Raw genomic sequence first — 17163 nt, forward strand, 5'->3', positions numbered from 1 at the left:
TTTAAATGACCCATTAAATGAAGAATTGGCAACAGAGACTTACTCTTTCAGTACATGCCAAGTGTGATATAAATGATTTCCTACTTAACATGTAAATGGTCATCTTTATATACTTGATGCCTTCTATTTTATGGTTTTATATTTGAGTAAGATGCATAAGTGTAATATTATGTATACTTTCTGCTACCTGATATTTTGCATATATTTCACTGACTACTATAGTGCTTACATAAAAATGTCCTATGTTTTGTAAGCTAATGAAACAAGACAATAAATGAAATAAAATTACAAAAAGTTAACCCTAAATGACTACACAACTTTATATAGCTACTCACAAAACATGCCGTGTATCAGGAATATCACGATGATAGCTCAATCGATGACTCACAAGAACGTTGAACGCATGGTTTTTGTATCCTTTATCCCTTAGCTCTTGATCAGCGAGTGAATGTACCATCCCTAAATCATCAAATTCATGATTGAACGGTTTCTTGCTCTTCGGCTGTAGTTGTTTGATGAGTGCGTCACTGTTTTTATACTTGCTTATGTGATACGCGCTCTTTCCCATTTTGTACGGAGGTGCAACATCATTTATCTCATTTGTCTCTATCATATTGAGCATTTTATCAGGTACGTGATTATTAGGCTTAAATCGAAATCGGGAACTAGCAGTGGTTTGTACATGATGGTTTGATTCTGTCTTCGGTGAATGTACATTAACATTGTGTCCTCCAAATGCTTCATATAACGCCCACTCTTTATTTAATTTCGAACACAAATATAAACTTATAGTCCATGTTATTGATGCTACAATTACTCCCAAAACGAATGAATTACATCGCCTTATACATAACATTGTTAAGATCGATATTTGAGATCACACATCTACACACTTCTTATCAATAGCGCTTACCCGTCAGTTATAATTACATACAATTAGCAAGTTAATGAAAGAAGGGAGTAGAAAAATTTATGTCCCTGCATTTCCTGCATTACATCTGCAAAAATTGTATTTTCCTTGCACTTCGTCTATTTGCACTTTCGGTCAAAATACATCCCTGCACTAAAATACAGATGAACACTACTTGCGCAAACTTGCCAATTTACTAATAGAAGACAAAATTAACCCGTAAGAAACCCTGCTATATTTTAATAACTGCATTGTTTATCTTTAGTTGAAATTATTTATGAGTTTTCAAACCCATCTCACAACTTCCATCCTTTTCCTTCCTACTGCCACACCACAGCTGCCAACCTGCCATATTTCGATCATTTGGCAGATAAAGTGTGCCAAGTCTATTGCTACGTTCTACACTTGTACATTTTATTGGGTGAAAATATGTACCAGATCTTCTTGATTCAATTTCGGAACAACGAAATGTGTCAGGAGAATTTCAGGATTTCTAACTTTAAAAATAAATAATGGAAAGATATTAGAGAAAAGTTCTTATGTAGTAATTTTTGCACCAACATTTCCGGCATTCTGAGACAATATTTTTTTTCTGAAGTAACTTGGGAGAACATGGGGATGGGACCTATTCCGTCATAGTTTGTGTCAAAGCAGCACAAAATCTGTGTTTCAGTTTGCGATGATATGTATAGCAGCTATAATTGATTTTGGCAAATTTTGCGTTGCTTTACGCTCAACAGTCTTTACGAAATAAGGTTCCATGAATATGAATGGGGATAGGAATAGGAACAAGGATTTTATAAAATATATTATAACATCCTTGAATATATTATAACATCCCTATTTTATAACATCCTTGAATAGGAAGGTATTTTTATAAGAATATCTACAATTATTTTGTAACAGTGAAAATTGGTTACTGACAAGGACTTAATCCATTCCACACCAACCACATCTAATATCAAATATTGTTATTCTTCTTTTGGGTTGCTACTTGCCTTAGCGAAGATCGCTCACCCGGCAATTATAGACGGTGTTTTCAAAAGAAACAGATGATGAAATGAGATGAATCTTTAGAGATGCTTATAACATGCGAAATAACGTAGATCTTTGTAAATAAAGATAATAGGCATTAAGAACAGGTGGGGATAAGGTGAAAATTAACGATTCGACATTAAATGGGCCAGAACCGTGAAATTTATGAAGAATAGCGAGAAATGGCTGGCGATATTATTGGTAGAGGGGACAAGAGAAAATGAGATGATTGATGGAGCCAGTATTGAGACCATAGTTACAAAGTAGAGTAGAGCGTTTTCGGAGAAGATATAAACGTTGGGGAGTATACATAATGTGAAGTCTGTTACGGAGCAGAAAATGGAGGTAGGAGGGAGAGAGAGTTTGATGAATGAACCAAGATGGAGAACGGAGAGAACAAGGATGGTGCCAGTACCAACGTGCCTTTGTACATGAGGCATTATAAGCAGTCCAGCGTTGATAATGAAGTGTAGTAAGCATTGGCGGCTAATGTTAGTGTTGCAGCGTTGGCAACGACCAAAGTATTTCAAGAAAAAATATCATCATCAATAGTAGTAAAGAACAGAACAAATACTTTTTAATACTCGCATATATACACTTCAAATAATATAATTTTTACTTCTGTAACTGTCCGTTCAGTTAATCCGTTTTAAAAAGCGAAAAATAATCCGTCACAGAGTCTCTAATTTATATTGTGTTGCAGCGAGCATACAACAACCAGATTCCTTCAGCGCGGCAATTGGAGCAAATGTTAAGTCTCCTTTCCCCTATCTCAGAAGTTAAAGGGACTGGTCGTTGCAGTGCTTCTGCAACACAGCACGGTTTCCAGTGAACGAGAAGATTTTTCGCGCTAAATAAGATTTCTGAATTTTCTTTCACTAGCAATTAACAAATGGAATTTGTTTTTATGCATTCATATTTTTAAATTACGGGACCATACTAAAAGAAATCATTATAATGACAATTTAAAAAAGTGATTCCAGAATTACAAAATAAGAAAGAAAATATCTAGTAGAGGAGAAAACAAATGAAAGTAGACCCGCATTTACAAGTTAATTCTTAGCTTATATTGATAATGAAGGCTTCTTCTACAGTAATTTGTGAATCAAATATTAATAAGTCAGTATGTAGAATCGCTCCCCCCTCTGTGGATAGTATTTTAGTATAAACATATTTCTTTTATAAAATAAGTATATTTTATACTCTATGATGGGGAACGCCACCTTGAATTTGGGACTAGTTAGCAATGCTCAGGGGCGTAGCTACGAGGGGGGTCCACCGGGCCCAAACCTCCCAAAAATTTCGGAACTTGACTAACATTTGTAGACTTTCTTAACGAACTATACTTGTTTAACAGAGAAACGATTGATGTAGGCTAAATATTTTATTTTACGCCTCATCATGTACTCTTTCTTTTCTTATAAAAATAATCGTTCTATGATTTTTTCTAAAAATATAGCTTACAGTAAGTAAGAATTACTTATCGTCTTTTCGGGTGCAGTATAAGACAGATTCCATATTATGTAGACGTATTGGACTTCCCTCAAATACTTTGGACCCCTCCCAGTTAACATTTCTGGGTGTAGATCTAGCAGTGCTGTTTGTTTTGATGTTTTTTGATTTTTGGCTTCTGTTACATGCTTATCCTTCATCTGGCGGGTTTCAAGCTTCCCTTTCCAGAACATATCACATTGGTAAGCGTTGTTTCGCTTCATGTGGAAGTATATTGTGTTTATCGTGCATTGCGTAACAACCAAGACGGATGATTTGGAATGTAGTTTATTCTTTTACGCACATGTGTGTGTGTTGATGTATGAATATTGGACATTCGGAATTCATATAACAGTACCTCTTTTGTATCAGCTGTTTTAGTTATTAGTTATTAGATTTAATTTTATTATGTGTGCTTTAATTCTGTAAATAACCTACAAATTCTAAATGAATTTAATACCATGACTTCTGTAAATAACTTACAAAAAACATTGACCAGCTTTCAACTGAGGAAAAAAATTGCAATTAAGGCTTAGACAAAACAAGCAAAGCGCAATTCGGGAGAGTGTTCGAGAGAAAATCCAGTTTAAATTTACAGGATATCTTATGGCAGTAGTGTTGTTTGCACCAGATACATTTCGTCTATTTATTTTAAATTTTCCTGGATAAACTGTGAATGAAGTGTGTTCAATGTACATTTTTTTTATAACACTAATCTCTGCTGCGAACTCTCTTCAGTCAACGCTGAAGAGGAATTCGGATCACTGTCAGGGACTGAGTTTGCTAGAATGAATCGTTCGCAATAATCTGGAAAAAATATTTAGTAAATCTGCAAAGCTTCTGAAATTAATATTAACTGTATCTATAGTGTCAGCAAAAGACGAAAAGTTTTTTTTCCACATGAGAAAGAATTGACACTTTCAAGGAACTGAATGTCCCAAGAAAGGTTATCACCATTGGTTATGCTTTCCATCGAAAGAGACCTGACAATAAAAATACCAGAGTTCAACCAGCATGTATTAGACAGATTTGCTCCAATCAAAGAGGGAATAATGAACTTACTAATTAATTAAGGTGATTAATCGGATAAAATGTTCTGCATTTTTTATTTTTTAAAAACAGAATTTTATTTAATTTAACATGTCACATAGCATTTGCATCTAAAGTTATGCTGATTAGTCAATAAGTCCACTTTATATCTTCTGTCTCCGATCGTTCGTACTGCAACACCCGAAACCACAATCCACCGGCCGCCACTGGTAGTAAGTCGTGGAAAAAGGTCAATAGGCGAGACTGAAAGATCAATCTGAGTGCCGCGCAGGGCTCTGAATAGTGCTCTCAACGGGTCGGGTTGAAGACCGACCCGACCCGAATTGACTGACCCGACCCGACCCGACTGACCCGAACCGTGATCCGATCTGATTGACCTGACCCGATAACCCGACCCGAGATGACCCGGTTGACCCGACCCGACTGACCCGACCCGACAACCCGACCCGAGTAGCCTGACCCGACCCGACCCGACCCGTAATTCGACCCGAACTGACCCGATCCGAGTCGAGTCGGGTCAACCCGACTCGTTTGAGAGCACTATGGTCACGACACTGGGTGAACGCCAAAATGCACTCACATTGGGAATTAAACCGGGACCACGTGTACCGAAGTCTTACACGTTAACCACTAGCTAGATCAAGACATTAGATATGCATCTTAATGAATATTTGGCACTTTTGAGGTTTAGTTATTTCTTTTTATAACTGATACCAATGTCCGACGTGGGAGAATTTTTTTTCTTGCTTTAGTTCTATGTGACGAAAATTTATTCAAGGTCAGTGTTCTCACCTGCTCGGACGGCAGGGGGTCTTCTCGGAAGGCAGTAGCAAGAGTATCTTGGCGGAGACAAAAGGAAATCGTTTAACAATGATAAGGGTTGAGGAAACAGGAGAACAACTGTGATTTTTTCCAACCCTTCAACTTTCATTCCAAAATAGGTTCCTATGATTCCGTGACCCGTGCCACTTTGATTTTTCTTTCTCGGTAATTAAAACGTATTTTACAGTATATATATAGTTGCACGTAAGAAGATACATAATATGAATTTTGTAATTTAAAATTTAAAACTACAGTATGATAATTAATTATAAAGTACTAATTTTATTTCATCACTTTTAGCCCAACAAATGAAATTCAAACAATTCGCTCCCTGGGTCTTGGTCATCAATACTGCGTCTTATCCTATGTCTTGCAGTCAAGTCTTGGTCCTGCATTTCGTAGTCTTGGTTATCTTTCATGCTATACAAGAGCCAAGAATGCTCGCCTCATCGGTACAAATGAAGACCAAGTGTGATTTTGATTATGGTCTTCCATACTATACGGAAAGCAAGAAAATACGCTCATCGCTACTTGGTGATCACCAAAACAAGGCCAAGAGGGAGATTACTATGCACTTCGTCTTGCATATCCAATCTTTATCTTGTTCTTGTATCGGTGTCCTTGGGCTTGGTGAAATAAAATGAAATATTCAGTTTAAGGTCCCTCGATTCTGCACCGAGGCTAAGGAATATGGTGACCATGAGAAATGAATGAAATGGTGGAATGAAGAAAGTGGGAGGAAACAGGAGAACCCCGAGAAAACCCACTACACGGCGTTTTTCCACCACAAAGCCCACTTAGCACAAGCTGGGATCGAACCATGGACACCATCAGTGGCGGAGCCATGGGGGGCCAGGCCCTCTTGCTCAAATTCTTGGCCCCCCTAGTGCCCCCTCTCACACAGATGATGCTATTATAGGTCGACAAACGGTGAGTTGCCAGTGGCTACAAGTGAAACTACTTCCAAACATCTCTCGACAACAAAGTTACGAACTGCAGAATACCGTTGCGTTCTGAATAAAATAGCTCCACTCGTTTTAGTTTGTAGTACGGGAAGATCTAATTCACGGAAATCTGTGGGATGCTTGCATTGACCTCGCTACCTGGACATTCATTTAAACCTCTGTCCATTATCTAGTTATCTCCTTTGTTTTTGACAAACAACCAGAAAAATAGAAAATCAGTTTGCATTCTCATTCGCTTCAATGTTGAAAGTCATACTAAAATATGATATGCATACTTACAAATAACATATACTGCAGTAAAACATTACACTTGTATTGGACGAAAAAAGTCTTCGTACACTAAGTAATTGATTTCCATTGATTATGGCGACATAGAACAAATGCAAAGCATCCATTAAATAATTTGGTATTATTATTATTATTATTATTATTATTATTATTATTATTATTATTATTATTATTATTATTATTATTATTATTATTATTATGAGTTTATCTACCAAACAACTATTTATTATTAATAAAAATGATTAATCAATTATATTTAGTTACGTATGGTAGATGACTTCAGATTATATTATTTACTAACCGACAGTATCCCACGCTGTCGTATCTGTGCATAAGAGGTAAGTTCTAATCTTTTCTTTGTAGAAGTTAAGTAAAAGAACCTGTTTTACCTCGAAATGCTTAATTACAATTTTATTTACACAAAGACAATTCTAACATACAAGATGATATTAACGATGCTATTTGCATATACGAGTTACTTGTCACAAAAACTAATTACGCTAGGAAACTGAAACTATGCTCAAACTGTCTTTCTTAGCTAACTTTTGAAAGTGGTAGCAATTGAAACTCACATGAGTATATGGTAACTTCTCACCCGAAGTCCAAGGTTAATCTCTTTGCACATGGCTAAAAAAAAGAAAAAAAGAAAAAAGAAAGAAAGAACGTCTCTGTTGCCTCCGTTTTCACTCTCCCCCTCTGCCAGCCTGAATCCCCATTATATTACCAAATGTTATCAATCTTTAATTTCAAATTAAGTGCTTTATGATTTTTTTGCAATTATAAAGTCTCATTAGTGTCTATCACCGTTGTCCCTTAGGATAAGTTATTATAACAAAGGAAAAACACAACCCGACAACCCGACCCGAGTAGCCTGACCCGACAACCCGACCCGAGTTGACCTGACCCGACCCGACCCGCTTGAGAGCACTAGCTCTGACACTGGCTGCCGAATCAGATAGAAAATTCCCGAGGATGCCTACATGACCTTTGGACCAAATTAAGCAAGTAGTATAGTTGAGGGAAATGCGACGGTATACTTCAGTAAAAGAAGACGCATTTCATAAAAAAAAAATCCAGGAGGATTTCGAAGTCCAGGGGGAAGATAGTAGGGATTGTAGGAGAGATTTAGAATCAGTGGGGGACAGATAGATGGATACTGATACTGAAGAGAATGAAGAAGAGTCGCAAATAAGGCATAAACTTCAGTGAGAAAAGTAGTGACATAATGGGGTAGTTTAAAGTTGAAACATTGCTGAAAAGAGGAATCGTAAAAGGCTGATCCCAAATGCAAGCCCTGGCCAGGACCATCGCAGTACAAATGCACAGTGTGCTGAGGGAGAGGAGGTATGGAAGAGGAGAAACGATGTTGGTAAGAGACGGGAGTGGAAAAGTGGGCGGCAGGGTATTGGGGAAAAATTATAGAAAAAGATTGGGAAAAAACAGGATAGTCATGGAAGTAGCAAGGGAGAGTATTCGTGCGCTGGATATGTAACAGATGTGGTGTAAGGTTTAGGTAACTGGTGTATATGGAAGGGAGAGATGCAAGATATGGAGAACGTTTGCGGCCTGTATGAAGGTGTCGCAGCAGAGTGAGTTTAGGGAGGAGAGAGGATCGGGTAAATTGGAAACTTTGAAGACAGAATTTGTCTGAGAGGTGTTTCAACTGAATTGCTAAGGGTGAAACTCGGGTCTCAGAATAAAGCGCAGTAGCAGCAGTGGTGGATGGAAGGCTAAGAGTACGGCAGAGAGTAGTATATTGAAGGGATTGGTATTTTTGAAAGACCCTAGAAGGAGATGGAGATAGAAAAAACCACCATACGTTAAAATAGGTAAATAAACCTGTTTATATAACAGGAGGAGAACACGGAAATCTGTAGACCAAGTAGAAGTGGAAATAGAGCGAATTAAACGTAAGAAGAATTATGTTTTTTGATGTAGAAGTTAATAATGGCAGATCCAACGTAAAGAAGAGTCTAAGACGATTTCGAGATATTTAACAGAGGGACGGCGAGGAAGGGCAATACCGGTAAATGTAAGGAAGGGAAGGGAGGGAGTGCGTTTGCGGGTAAAAACGAGAAAGGAAGTTTTATTCCAGTTGATTCTTAAGCCATGTTTGGAACACCAGGTGGAGAATGTGGTGGGAACTGAAATGAGTTGGGGTATAGCAAGTTGAGGGGAGATAGAAGTAATATCGAAGGCTACATTATCACAATAGGAAATAAGCCGTACAATGTTACTGGTTTGGCGAAGAATAGGGGCCAGAAAGAGATTGAACAAAAGAGGAGATAATACAGAACCTTGATGAAGACCATGGGAAGTGGTGCGACCTTCAGAGAGTTGGGAACCGAGGCGAAGATACAAGGTACGTTGGACCAGAAGGTTGTAAATAATAGGGAGATATTTCGAAGGGATGCCTTGTTGCCAAAGTATATCTATGAGGTCATAAAGGGGAACAGAGTCATAAGCCTGAGAAAGGTCAATGCATACGGCCAAAACAAACTGGGTACGGGAAAAAGCAAGCCAAATATCGGAGATAAGAACGGACTGACAGTCGGAAACACTGGAACCAAGTCGATAACCGTATTGTTGTTTGTAAAATAAAAGGTGGTGTTCAGAGAACCATTGGATGCGCTGTTTCAGGAGATGTTCGAAGACCCGTATTGTTGTTTGTAAAATGAAAGGTGGTGTTCAGAGAACCATTAGATGCGCTGTTCAGGAGATGTTCGAAGACCTTTAAGAGACATGAGGAGAGGGCAATAGGGCGGTAATGTTCAGTGATACCAGGTTGTTTTGTGTGTTTGAGGATGGGAATAATAAGGTAGTCTTTCCATGGAGGGGGAATTCGTTCAGAAGACCATACAGTGTTATGTAAGGTGAGTAAGAATTGCTGGTACAGTGGAGGAAGATGTTGTAGGTGTCGGTAATGTATGCCGTCTTTGCCAGATGAAGAGTTGGGTAGACGGGATAAGATGAGAGTGAGTTCAGACATGGTGAAAGGAAGATGGACAGGGGTGGATGGTTCTGGGGAATAAAGAGGAGAGCCAGAGAGAAGGGACGAGGCACGTGGATGGGGCTAATTGGGAATGGAATTGATGGAGCCAGGGAGAGGAAATAGATTCACCAGAGGGAGGAAGACACGTTTTTTTACGAAGGAACCGGTAAAATTTCCAAATTGAGGATAAAGAGGAACCATAACATAGGTTTGAACAAAATTGTCGCCAAGCATTACGACGGGTTTGTTGAAGAATACGGGTCGTGGTTGCTTGTGTTTGTTGATATACCAGGAAATTGTAATAGGAGCGAGTGGCGAGGTATGTTTTAAGGGCTTGACGCCTTCGGGAGATCCATTCCTGACATTCCCAAGTCCACCATTTAGGATAAGGAGAATGGACAATGGAGGAACGAATTGAGTCAGAGGGATCAGGGTGGGAGTGTGATACTGCCTGGGAAAGGCGAGAACATAAAGCAGTGTGAACTGTGAAGATGTAAAGGATCGTGGGACAAGAGAGAGAGGGAGAGAAATGGTCAAAGCAGGAAGAATAAAGGGACCAATCGAGGTTAGTAGAATATGGGTGATCTGTAGGGGATAAGGGGGGAAAGGGAGGAGAAGTAGCGTTATGTAAAATGATGGGGAAGTGATCACTGCCGTAGGGGTCGGAAGAAATAGTCCATGTGAGGTGGCTAGAGTAAGCAGAACAAAAGGTAAAATCAGGAGCGGTAGGAAGTTCGCGGGGACGGAGAAGACGTGTAGGAGTGCCGGTATTCAGAAGAGTACAGGGTAAGGTGGGAAGTAGGCAATAGAGGGCAGAGCCAGCTGGGTTGGAAAAGGGAGCCCCCAGAACGGGTGGTTTTAATTTACGTCACCGCCTACAATCCGGAGCGGGGAAAGGAAATTAAAAGAGATAGAACCAGAGATGATCAAGAAGGTGAACATGAGGGGGAATATAAAGGTTAACCAGGGTGAGAGAGTGAACGGTGAGCATTTGGCATTGAACTTCTGGGTATTGGATGGGAGGAGTGTGTAGAACGTAAGGTAAAGTGTTATGAATGCCGAAAGAGAGTCCCCCCTCGACCGTCTGGGCGAACATCATGAAGCCAATGGTAGGAAGGGATGTTAAAACGGTAGGAATCTGTAAGCCAGGTTTCTTGGAGTAGGAGAAAAGACGGATGGAATAAAGATATGAGATGATGTAAGGCGTACAGTTTACTCCGAGAACTCCTCATGTAAGAGATTGGAAAAGAGTGAACCAGATGATGTTATAGTGAATGTGATTGTAATAGCTTGAGTATGGTGATGCAAGATTTATAGTCGGGAGGAGAAAATTTATGTTGAGATTTTTCTAAAACAGAAAGTATAGAAGAAACAGCGGAGGAAAAAGAAGATATAGGATCTGCCGCATGTGACGGTTTCTGAAAAGCTGTGACGGTGCTGGGAAGGGGAGAAAATGCTAAAGGGGAACGTTCAGTTGGAAGAGATGGGGGCCGGGCAGAAATAGAAGGCGAAAAGTGAGGACTAAGAGAGCGTTTTTTTTTCTAACACCGGAAGGAGAGGAAAGACAATGAGAAGTAGAAGGCCGAGAGATAGCAGCTGAATATGAAAAGGAAACAGAGGTAGGGATAGAGGACGAAGTAAAGCTAGAAGTGGCGAGAGAGGGCGAAGTAGAATGGGGAGGTGGATCTTCCTTGAAGGAGCGTTGAGCAGGGGTCGTAGTCAAATAGCATCGTTTAGCATCGGTATAGGATAGATGTTCTGTAGCCACGAGGGTGTTAATTTGAATTTGATTGCTTACCACGGCAGGCCTGCTTAAAATGGCTGTAAAATAGGCAGTTAGTACATTGTTTTAGTCGGGGATATATGTTTCAACTGGAAGGTGAAAATAGAAAAGAGTGCAATGGGAGGGGAGAGTATTGGCATCGAAAGTAACTATGATTGTTCCGGTGGGGACTTTTTTGTAAATTTAGTCCAATTTTAGGGGCAATTTTAGAATTTTTAATATAATTTAGCCTGAAATTGTGTTTGGACCACCCCCCGAAAAGCTTTGGACCCCTCCCGAAATAAATTCCTGCGTACGTCCCTGAGTGGGAGGTTGGGGGTAAAGAAGAGTCAGAGGTAGGGGGAACAGAAGAATCATCAGAGGAAGAACTTTACGAAACATGCGGCGAACATGTAAAATTGGAGCACTACATCGCAACGCAGTGATGAGTAAATATTGTTATTAAACTGTGTAACTACGTACATTCTACAGCGCATTCTTGCATCGAATTTCGTATGTGTTGCCAGATTTTTCTGTATGTCATTACTGACTAAGATTTCGCATACTGTAAAATTAATTATTTTGATGTACATTATGTAGAATATCTCTGTTACTACTGAAAGAGTTACGAAATCTAAAATTACCTATTGTACTACAATCAGTATTCCTTTTGATATGAACATTATGAATAGGTACCTAGTTAGGTCGAGTTTTATTATTATAATTTTGTATCATTACTTGGTTTTCGTAATTCTGAACAATTACAAGCACACGATTAAAATTAACACATTGAGATTAAATTAATATTTATTGCAACGTGCAACGCAACAACATACGTATAGATGTTGTTACGTTAAGTATGGATGTTGTTGTATAATACGGGACTCTTTTTGATAAAAATTTAGAAGATTTAAATCGTCGTAAGCTGAAATTACGAAATCAGTTACACTCTTGTCTACTTCAGAATCGAAGCGTCTATTCCTGACCTGCGCATCACGATTGGCTAACATGAAATCGTTTTCAAAGCCGGCTATTAAGGCGTATTTGAAATCTATATATCCATGTAACTTATTTCTTATATCCTTAAACCGTGCAGAATATGAAAGTAACAAAATGTGTCGTATAATTTTAAGAAATTGTGATCTAGGTATATCAATTAGGTCATACTCTTCTTCAAACATTTCGAAGAAAGCCATTGATCTGCTCGGCCACTAAATTTGGTCATGGATCGAACTTCACTAAATTTAAAGTGAGTTTTAGAGTACCTTACTCTGCTATGTTTTATATGAGTTGGGATATCCTTCTGTATATAAAGATGAGGATTCATATTTCGTATAGACCTTCTTTTTTCTCCCCCACTCGCAGAGTTGGAAGCGGATTCCTCAGTTGTATGTGGGTATACTGGCAGATGATCCTCTTCACGTAACTGAATTTCAGGTACTCGGAGTTCTAAATTTGCTGCGTTCACCACTGGGATTGGACTACCATCAGTCGTTCCAAGTTTTTCCTTAAGTATTTGTACTCCTTCTTGAAGGGATTGTCATTAGTTTGGATATGCACTAGGGATGGCCAGAGCCGGTTCCTGGTGGAACCGGTTTTTCGGATCCAGGTCTGCAACCGGCTCTTCGGATCCAAATATGGAACCGGTTCTTCGGATCCAGGTATGGAACCGGTTCTGAAACCGGATCTCCAAGAACCGGTTACCGAACTTTGTGACCATCCCTACGCTGAACCCGAGCTGCTGGCAGACTGTCAACAGTGTGCTAGATGAAATGGTGGAAGGCAGGCGCCCAGGCGGTGACCGCTTGTCACATTTGGCTAAATAAACTGGGTAATTGGCAAACTAATTGGCTAAACAGGCAAACTGGCCAACTCATTTGGCTAAACACCCACTGGCGGACCAATTTTTTTTTCTGGAGGCACAAGCGGGTCTGGGCGGGGAGGGCACAAGCGCATGATCCTCTTTGAGTGTTTTGAAGGTGAACTTTGTGCCTCCTTTACGGGCCTTTCGGATTCAGGTCTAGAACCGGTTCCGCCGGAACCGGATCTTTGTGGCCATCCCTAATATGCACTACGTTAACTGAAACTTGCATAACCTCAAATTTTTGAAGGATTAGCTTCATTTTGGTATCGTTCACTCTAATTTCGTATTTAACTGTCCTGTTATTCGTTGGGTCATTTCTTCGATTTGGGCATCCGCTCGTTCTGTTACTTGTTGGGTTATTCGTTCTGTTACTTGTTGAGATATTTGATCTGTAACTTGTTGTGCCATGTTGTTCCATCCGGCCATCGTTCTGTTTTAACTTTTGTTATCGAATTCATCAAGACCAAGACCAAGACTTGTGTAGGCCAAGTTGTCGAATCATATCAAGCATATGATGTTGATTCATTTGATGACATACTGTTATCATCCCCTGTATCGCAAGACTTATCACTATTATTTTGAATATTCATCTTGATATGTTCACACACCTTCTTATTTCGTAGTATCATATACTCTGCTTTAATTGCAAATTATGAGACTGGCGTACTTATCTTCCAGCTAGTCTCGAAGTTTCCCGGGCTTAGGCACCAGAAAATGTTTAACCTCAACAGATAGTCACTTATTTATCACCCTAAGTTCGTTAAACAGTTATAGAACTATTTATAATATAACTGGCACAATAAATGTCCAAATGATACCACACTGGGTAAAATAGTTTTTAAACTATATATTTTCAGAAATTTTTGTCTTCTACAGATTCTATTTGTCACAATACTTTTACGTCTCAATTCGTTGTATACTTATTATATTTCTACAAATCAATCATAACAGTCTCATCACCATAACAACTATACAGAACAAAATAGCCATTAAACAACCATAAAGAACTTTGTCAGAACATTAAATGACAAGCAAATCAACATTAATAACTACATTTTCTTCTTCTTTTTCTTTCTTTCTGGCTCGTGCCAGGTTTAAAAAACACTTTTTGCCCTGAACATTAAAAAGATTGAAAACGTTATCGTTACAATATCAGCCTTCCACGAAAAGTGGAAATTTCTCGAGAAATGTACATTCATGTCCAAAACGATTGTCGCATGTCTATAACTGTCTTCTTGTAAGAATATAATTTGATAATGATTTTGCAGAGTACTATTAATACTGATACTTTGTGTATAATTGGGAAATGTATATTTGTGGTAATTATAAATACGAAAATTAGAATGACTAAAACAAAATGTTGCTAAGTGGACAAGAAAGTTTTATTTTCGTATTATTGTTCGTATTTACTGCTCTTTTGACATGAAATTTGCCAGATACATATCTTTGCCGATTGTATACACACTAACATTGTAAGAAATACTGGGCAATTCGTTATCAAATTATATTTCTACAACAACATATTTATAGATATGCGACAATAATTTTGGACATGAGTGTACATATGAAATCTGAAGAATAATGTATGTACACTGGAATTGATCATCCTTATATTTTAGAAAAACAACTTATTTGTGCATTTATTGTACAGCCAGCGACAGTAGAAAATGGAGGTTGGATACATAAGAAATGATAGCTTTTTCCAGTATCAGAATAGTTTCACTCGATGTCTGATAGTTGGACAACCAACATGACAGCAAACACGTGCCCGAAAACATAACATGCCAGGATATTCCTCCACTCGGAGGAAAAAGTATTACTATCTGAGAGCATCATTTAGAGAAACAACCACGAGATAAATCTGCAGAAATTCCATTCACATTAAGTTCAAAGAGATAGGAATTAATGCAAAGAAAACGAAAACAATAATACGCTTCATGCAGAAACCGAAAAAGTACGGATAGCTAAACAAAATGAGAAAAGAAGGAAAGAGGGAAAGGAAAGAGCAAAAGATATGGGAATAAATTAAATTTTAACACTTAAGGATAAACAGTTTCCGTCTTTCCCGCTGCCCCCATCTTGGGTTTTCTTCCTTCATAGGATAAATCTCTTTCAGTATCAAATGCGAACATCATTTAGTGTTGAATTCCTTGAAAAAAAAATTAACTCAGTTTAGGCCGAGACTCGAACCCCAGACCCTTAGAATGACAGTCTCACGCGGTACCTATTTACCTACACAGACTCTATCTACTATGTTTATAAATCTGCTATTACCCGCGCTGTTATCAAACGTGTTAAATGAGCCATTGTCGGTGAGCCACCTAAGTTCCATTTGAAGTTTAAATTTTATTTACCTCACTTAGCCATCTATGTGTAGCAGTCCCCTTGCTTTCATAAAAAGCATTTGTTCTGTAGATTAAAATCAAGAATGAATTAATCTGTACTCTTGTGAGCTTACTGGTGCACCAACATATCTATCTATCTATCTATCTATCTATCTATCTATCTATATATATATATATATATATATATATATATATATATATATATATATATATATATATATATATATATATATATATACGGTGGGCCATTTTAATCAATCCACGGAAATATCTGAAAAATGATAAAACATAGAAGAAATGTTTGAAGTACACGTTATATATTGCTAAGGGGGAAAACCAATTCCGTCAAAAGTACCCCTCTCCGCCGCCCGTAAATGGGGGTAACGGAGGGTAACTCTGAAATGTCAAATGGGAACATGGGTCGAGTAATACCTCGTTCGAAAGGTCTTGGAAAACTAAGTAACGCTGTACTAAAAGATGTTTCATATGGAGCACCAGTTTCAAAATGGCCGCCATGATATAGTTCGGAAACTCCAGTGCCCGCAGTATGAAAACCATGGAAGGTAAATGAAAAATTGAAATGAAATCTTTGAGTTTTACGTCCCACGGTTATGCCGGTTAGGCTAAAGGAGACGGTGATTATGAGAAATGAATGAAATGGTGGAATGATGAAAGTGGGAGGAAACGGGAGAACCCCGAGAAAATCCACGCACACGGTGTTTGTCCACCACTAAGTTCACTTCACACTAAGCTGAGATCGAACTAAGGACGCCATGCATTAGAGGTGAACGCTCTACCACTGAGCCACCGCGGCCCGACCAAGGATAGATGCAGTTACGAAGAAGAGACCTTATCAAATTATAAAACAGCTTTCCCAGGGGAGAGAAAAGTTTTAAAGTTTCCTTCTTGCGCTTCAACCTATGATTGAAGTAAGGAAGATTATTATTATTATTATTATTATTATTATTATTATTATTATTATTATTATTATTATTATTATTATTATTATTATTATTTTATCGAGAATGTACTTCTGGGTTTCCTCCTAAAAAATACACACACTATTTCCAACTATAGTTAACCTACTTTTTACAAATTTGTCTAATTCAATATTGGTTTAAATAGTAGTAGTTTTCAAGCTATATATATGAGTTCTTTGACTAACTGAATAGTGCACGCCTCTTCTGGCTCACTCGCCACTATTTAACATTAAATTTCAGATGCCTCGATATATTTGTGTAAGTTTATTATTTTTAAAATAAACATTACGTAAAAGGTCTATTCAAATTGATATCAAGTTTTTCTGACATTTGTATATTACGCATACCTTTCTTCATTTGCATTACTCACATTACCCCAGAGAACGAACAAAGTTTAGAGTTCTCGTTTGCACTTCTCTTACAATAATAAGCAAATATACGAGGAACAAATTTACCATTATTGACGATGCGGAGGGGAGGAGATTTTCTGGACTAGGAAGGAATGTGTGCGGGCACAGAGCAGAGATCTGCACGGGTCGGAATTTTCAGCCTGGGCCCGGCCCGTGAATTTACAATGTGAGGCCCGACCCGAGTCCGAAATATGTCTTAGCATTTAGGCCCGAGCCCGGACTGAGCTCCGTGATAATCAAATGAGCCCG

At 38.5% G+C, this 17163-nt stretch overlaps 1 protein-coding gene across 1 annotated transcript in view; it reads right to left on the bottom strand.

Moving 5' to 3' along the window:
* The window catches only part of Pgant35A (polypeptide N-acetylgalactosaminyltransferase 35A), a 47970-nt gene extending 46676 nt beyond the window's left edge, over nucleotides 1-1294 (bottom strand). Inside the window, exon 1 of the mRNA XM_081737319.1 lies at nucleotides 336-1294. Within this exon, the coding sequence (XP_081593445.1) occupies nucleotides 336-856 (521 nt within the window). The 5' untranslated portion in view covers nucleotides 857-1294. The remainder of the gene's footprint in view (nucleotides 1-335) is intronic.
* Between the last annotated feature and the right edge of the window lie 15869 nt (nucleotides 1295-17163).

This window comes from Thermobia domestica, chromosome 13, assembly GCF_964235325.1.
Source record: "Thermobia domestica chromosome 13, izTheDome1.hap1.1, whole genome shotgun sequence".
Taxonomy (NCBI): domain Eukaryota; kingdom Metazoa; phylum Arthropoda; class Insecta; order Zygentoma; family Lepismatidae; genus Thermobia; species Thermobia domestica.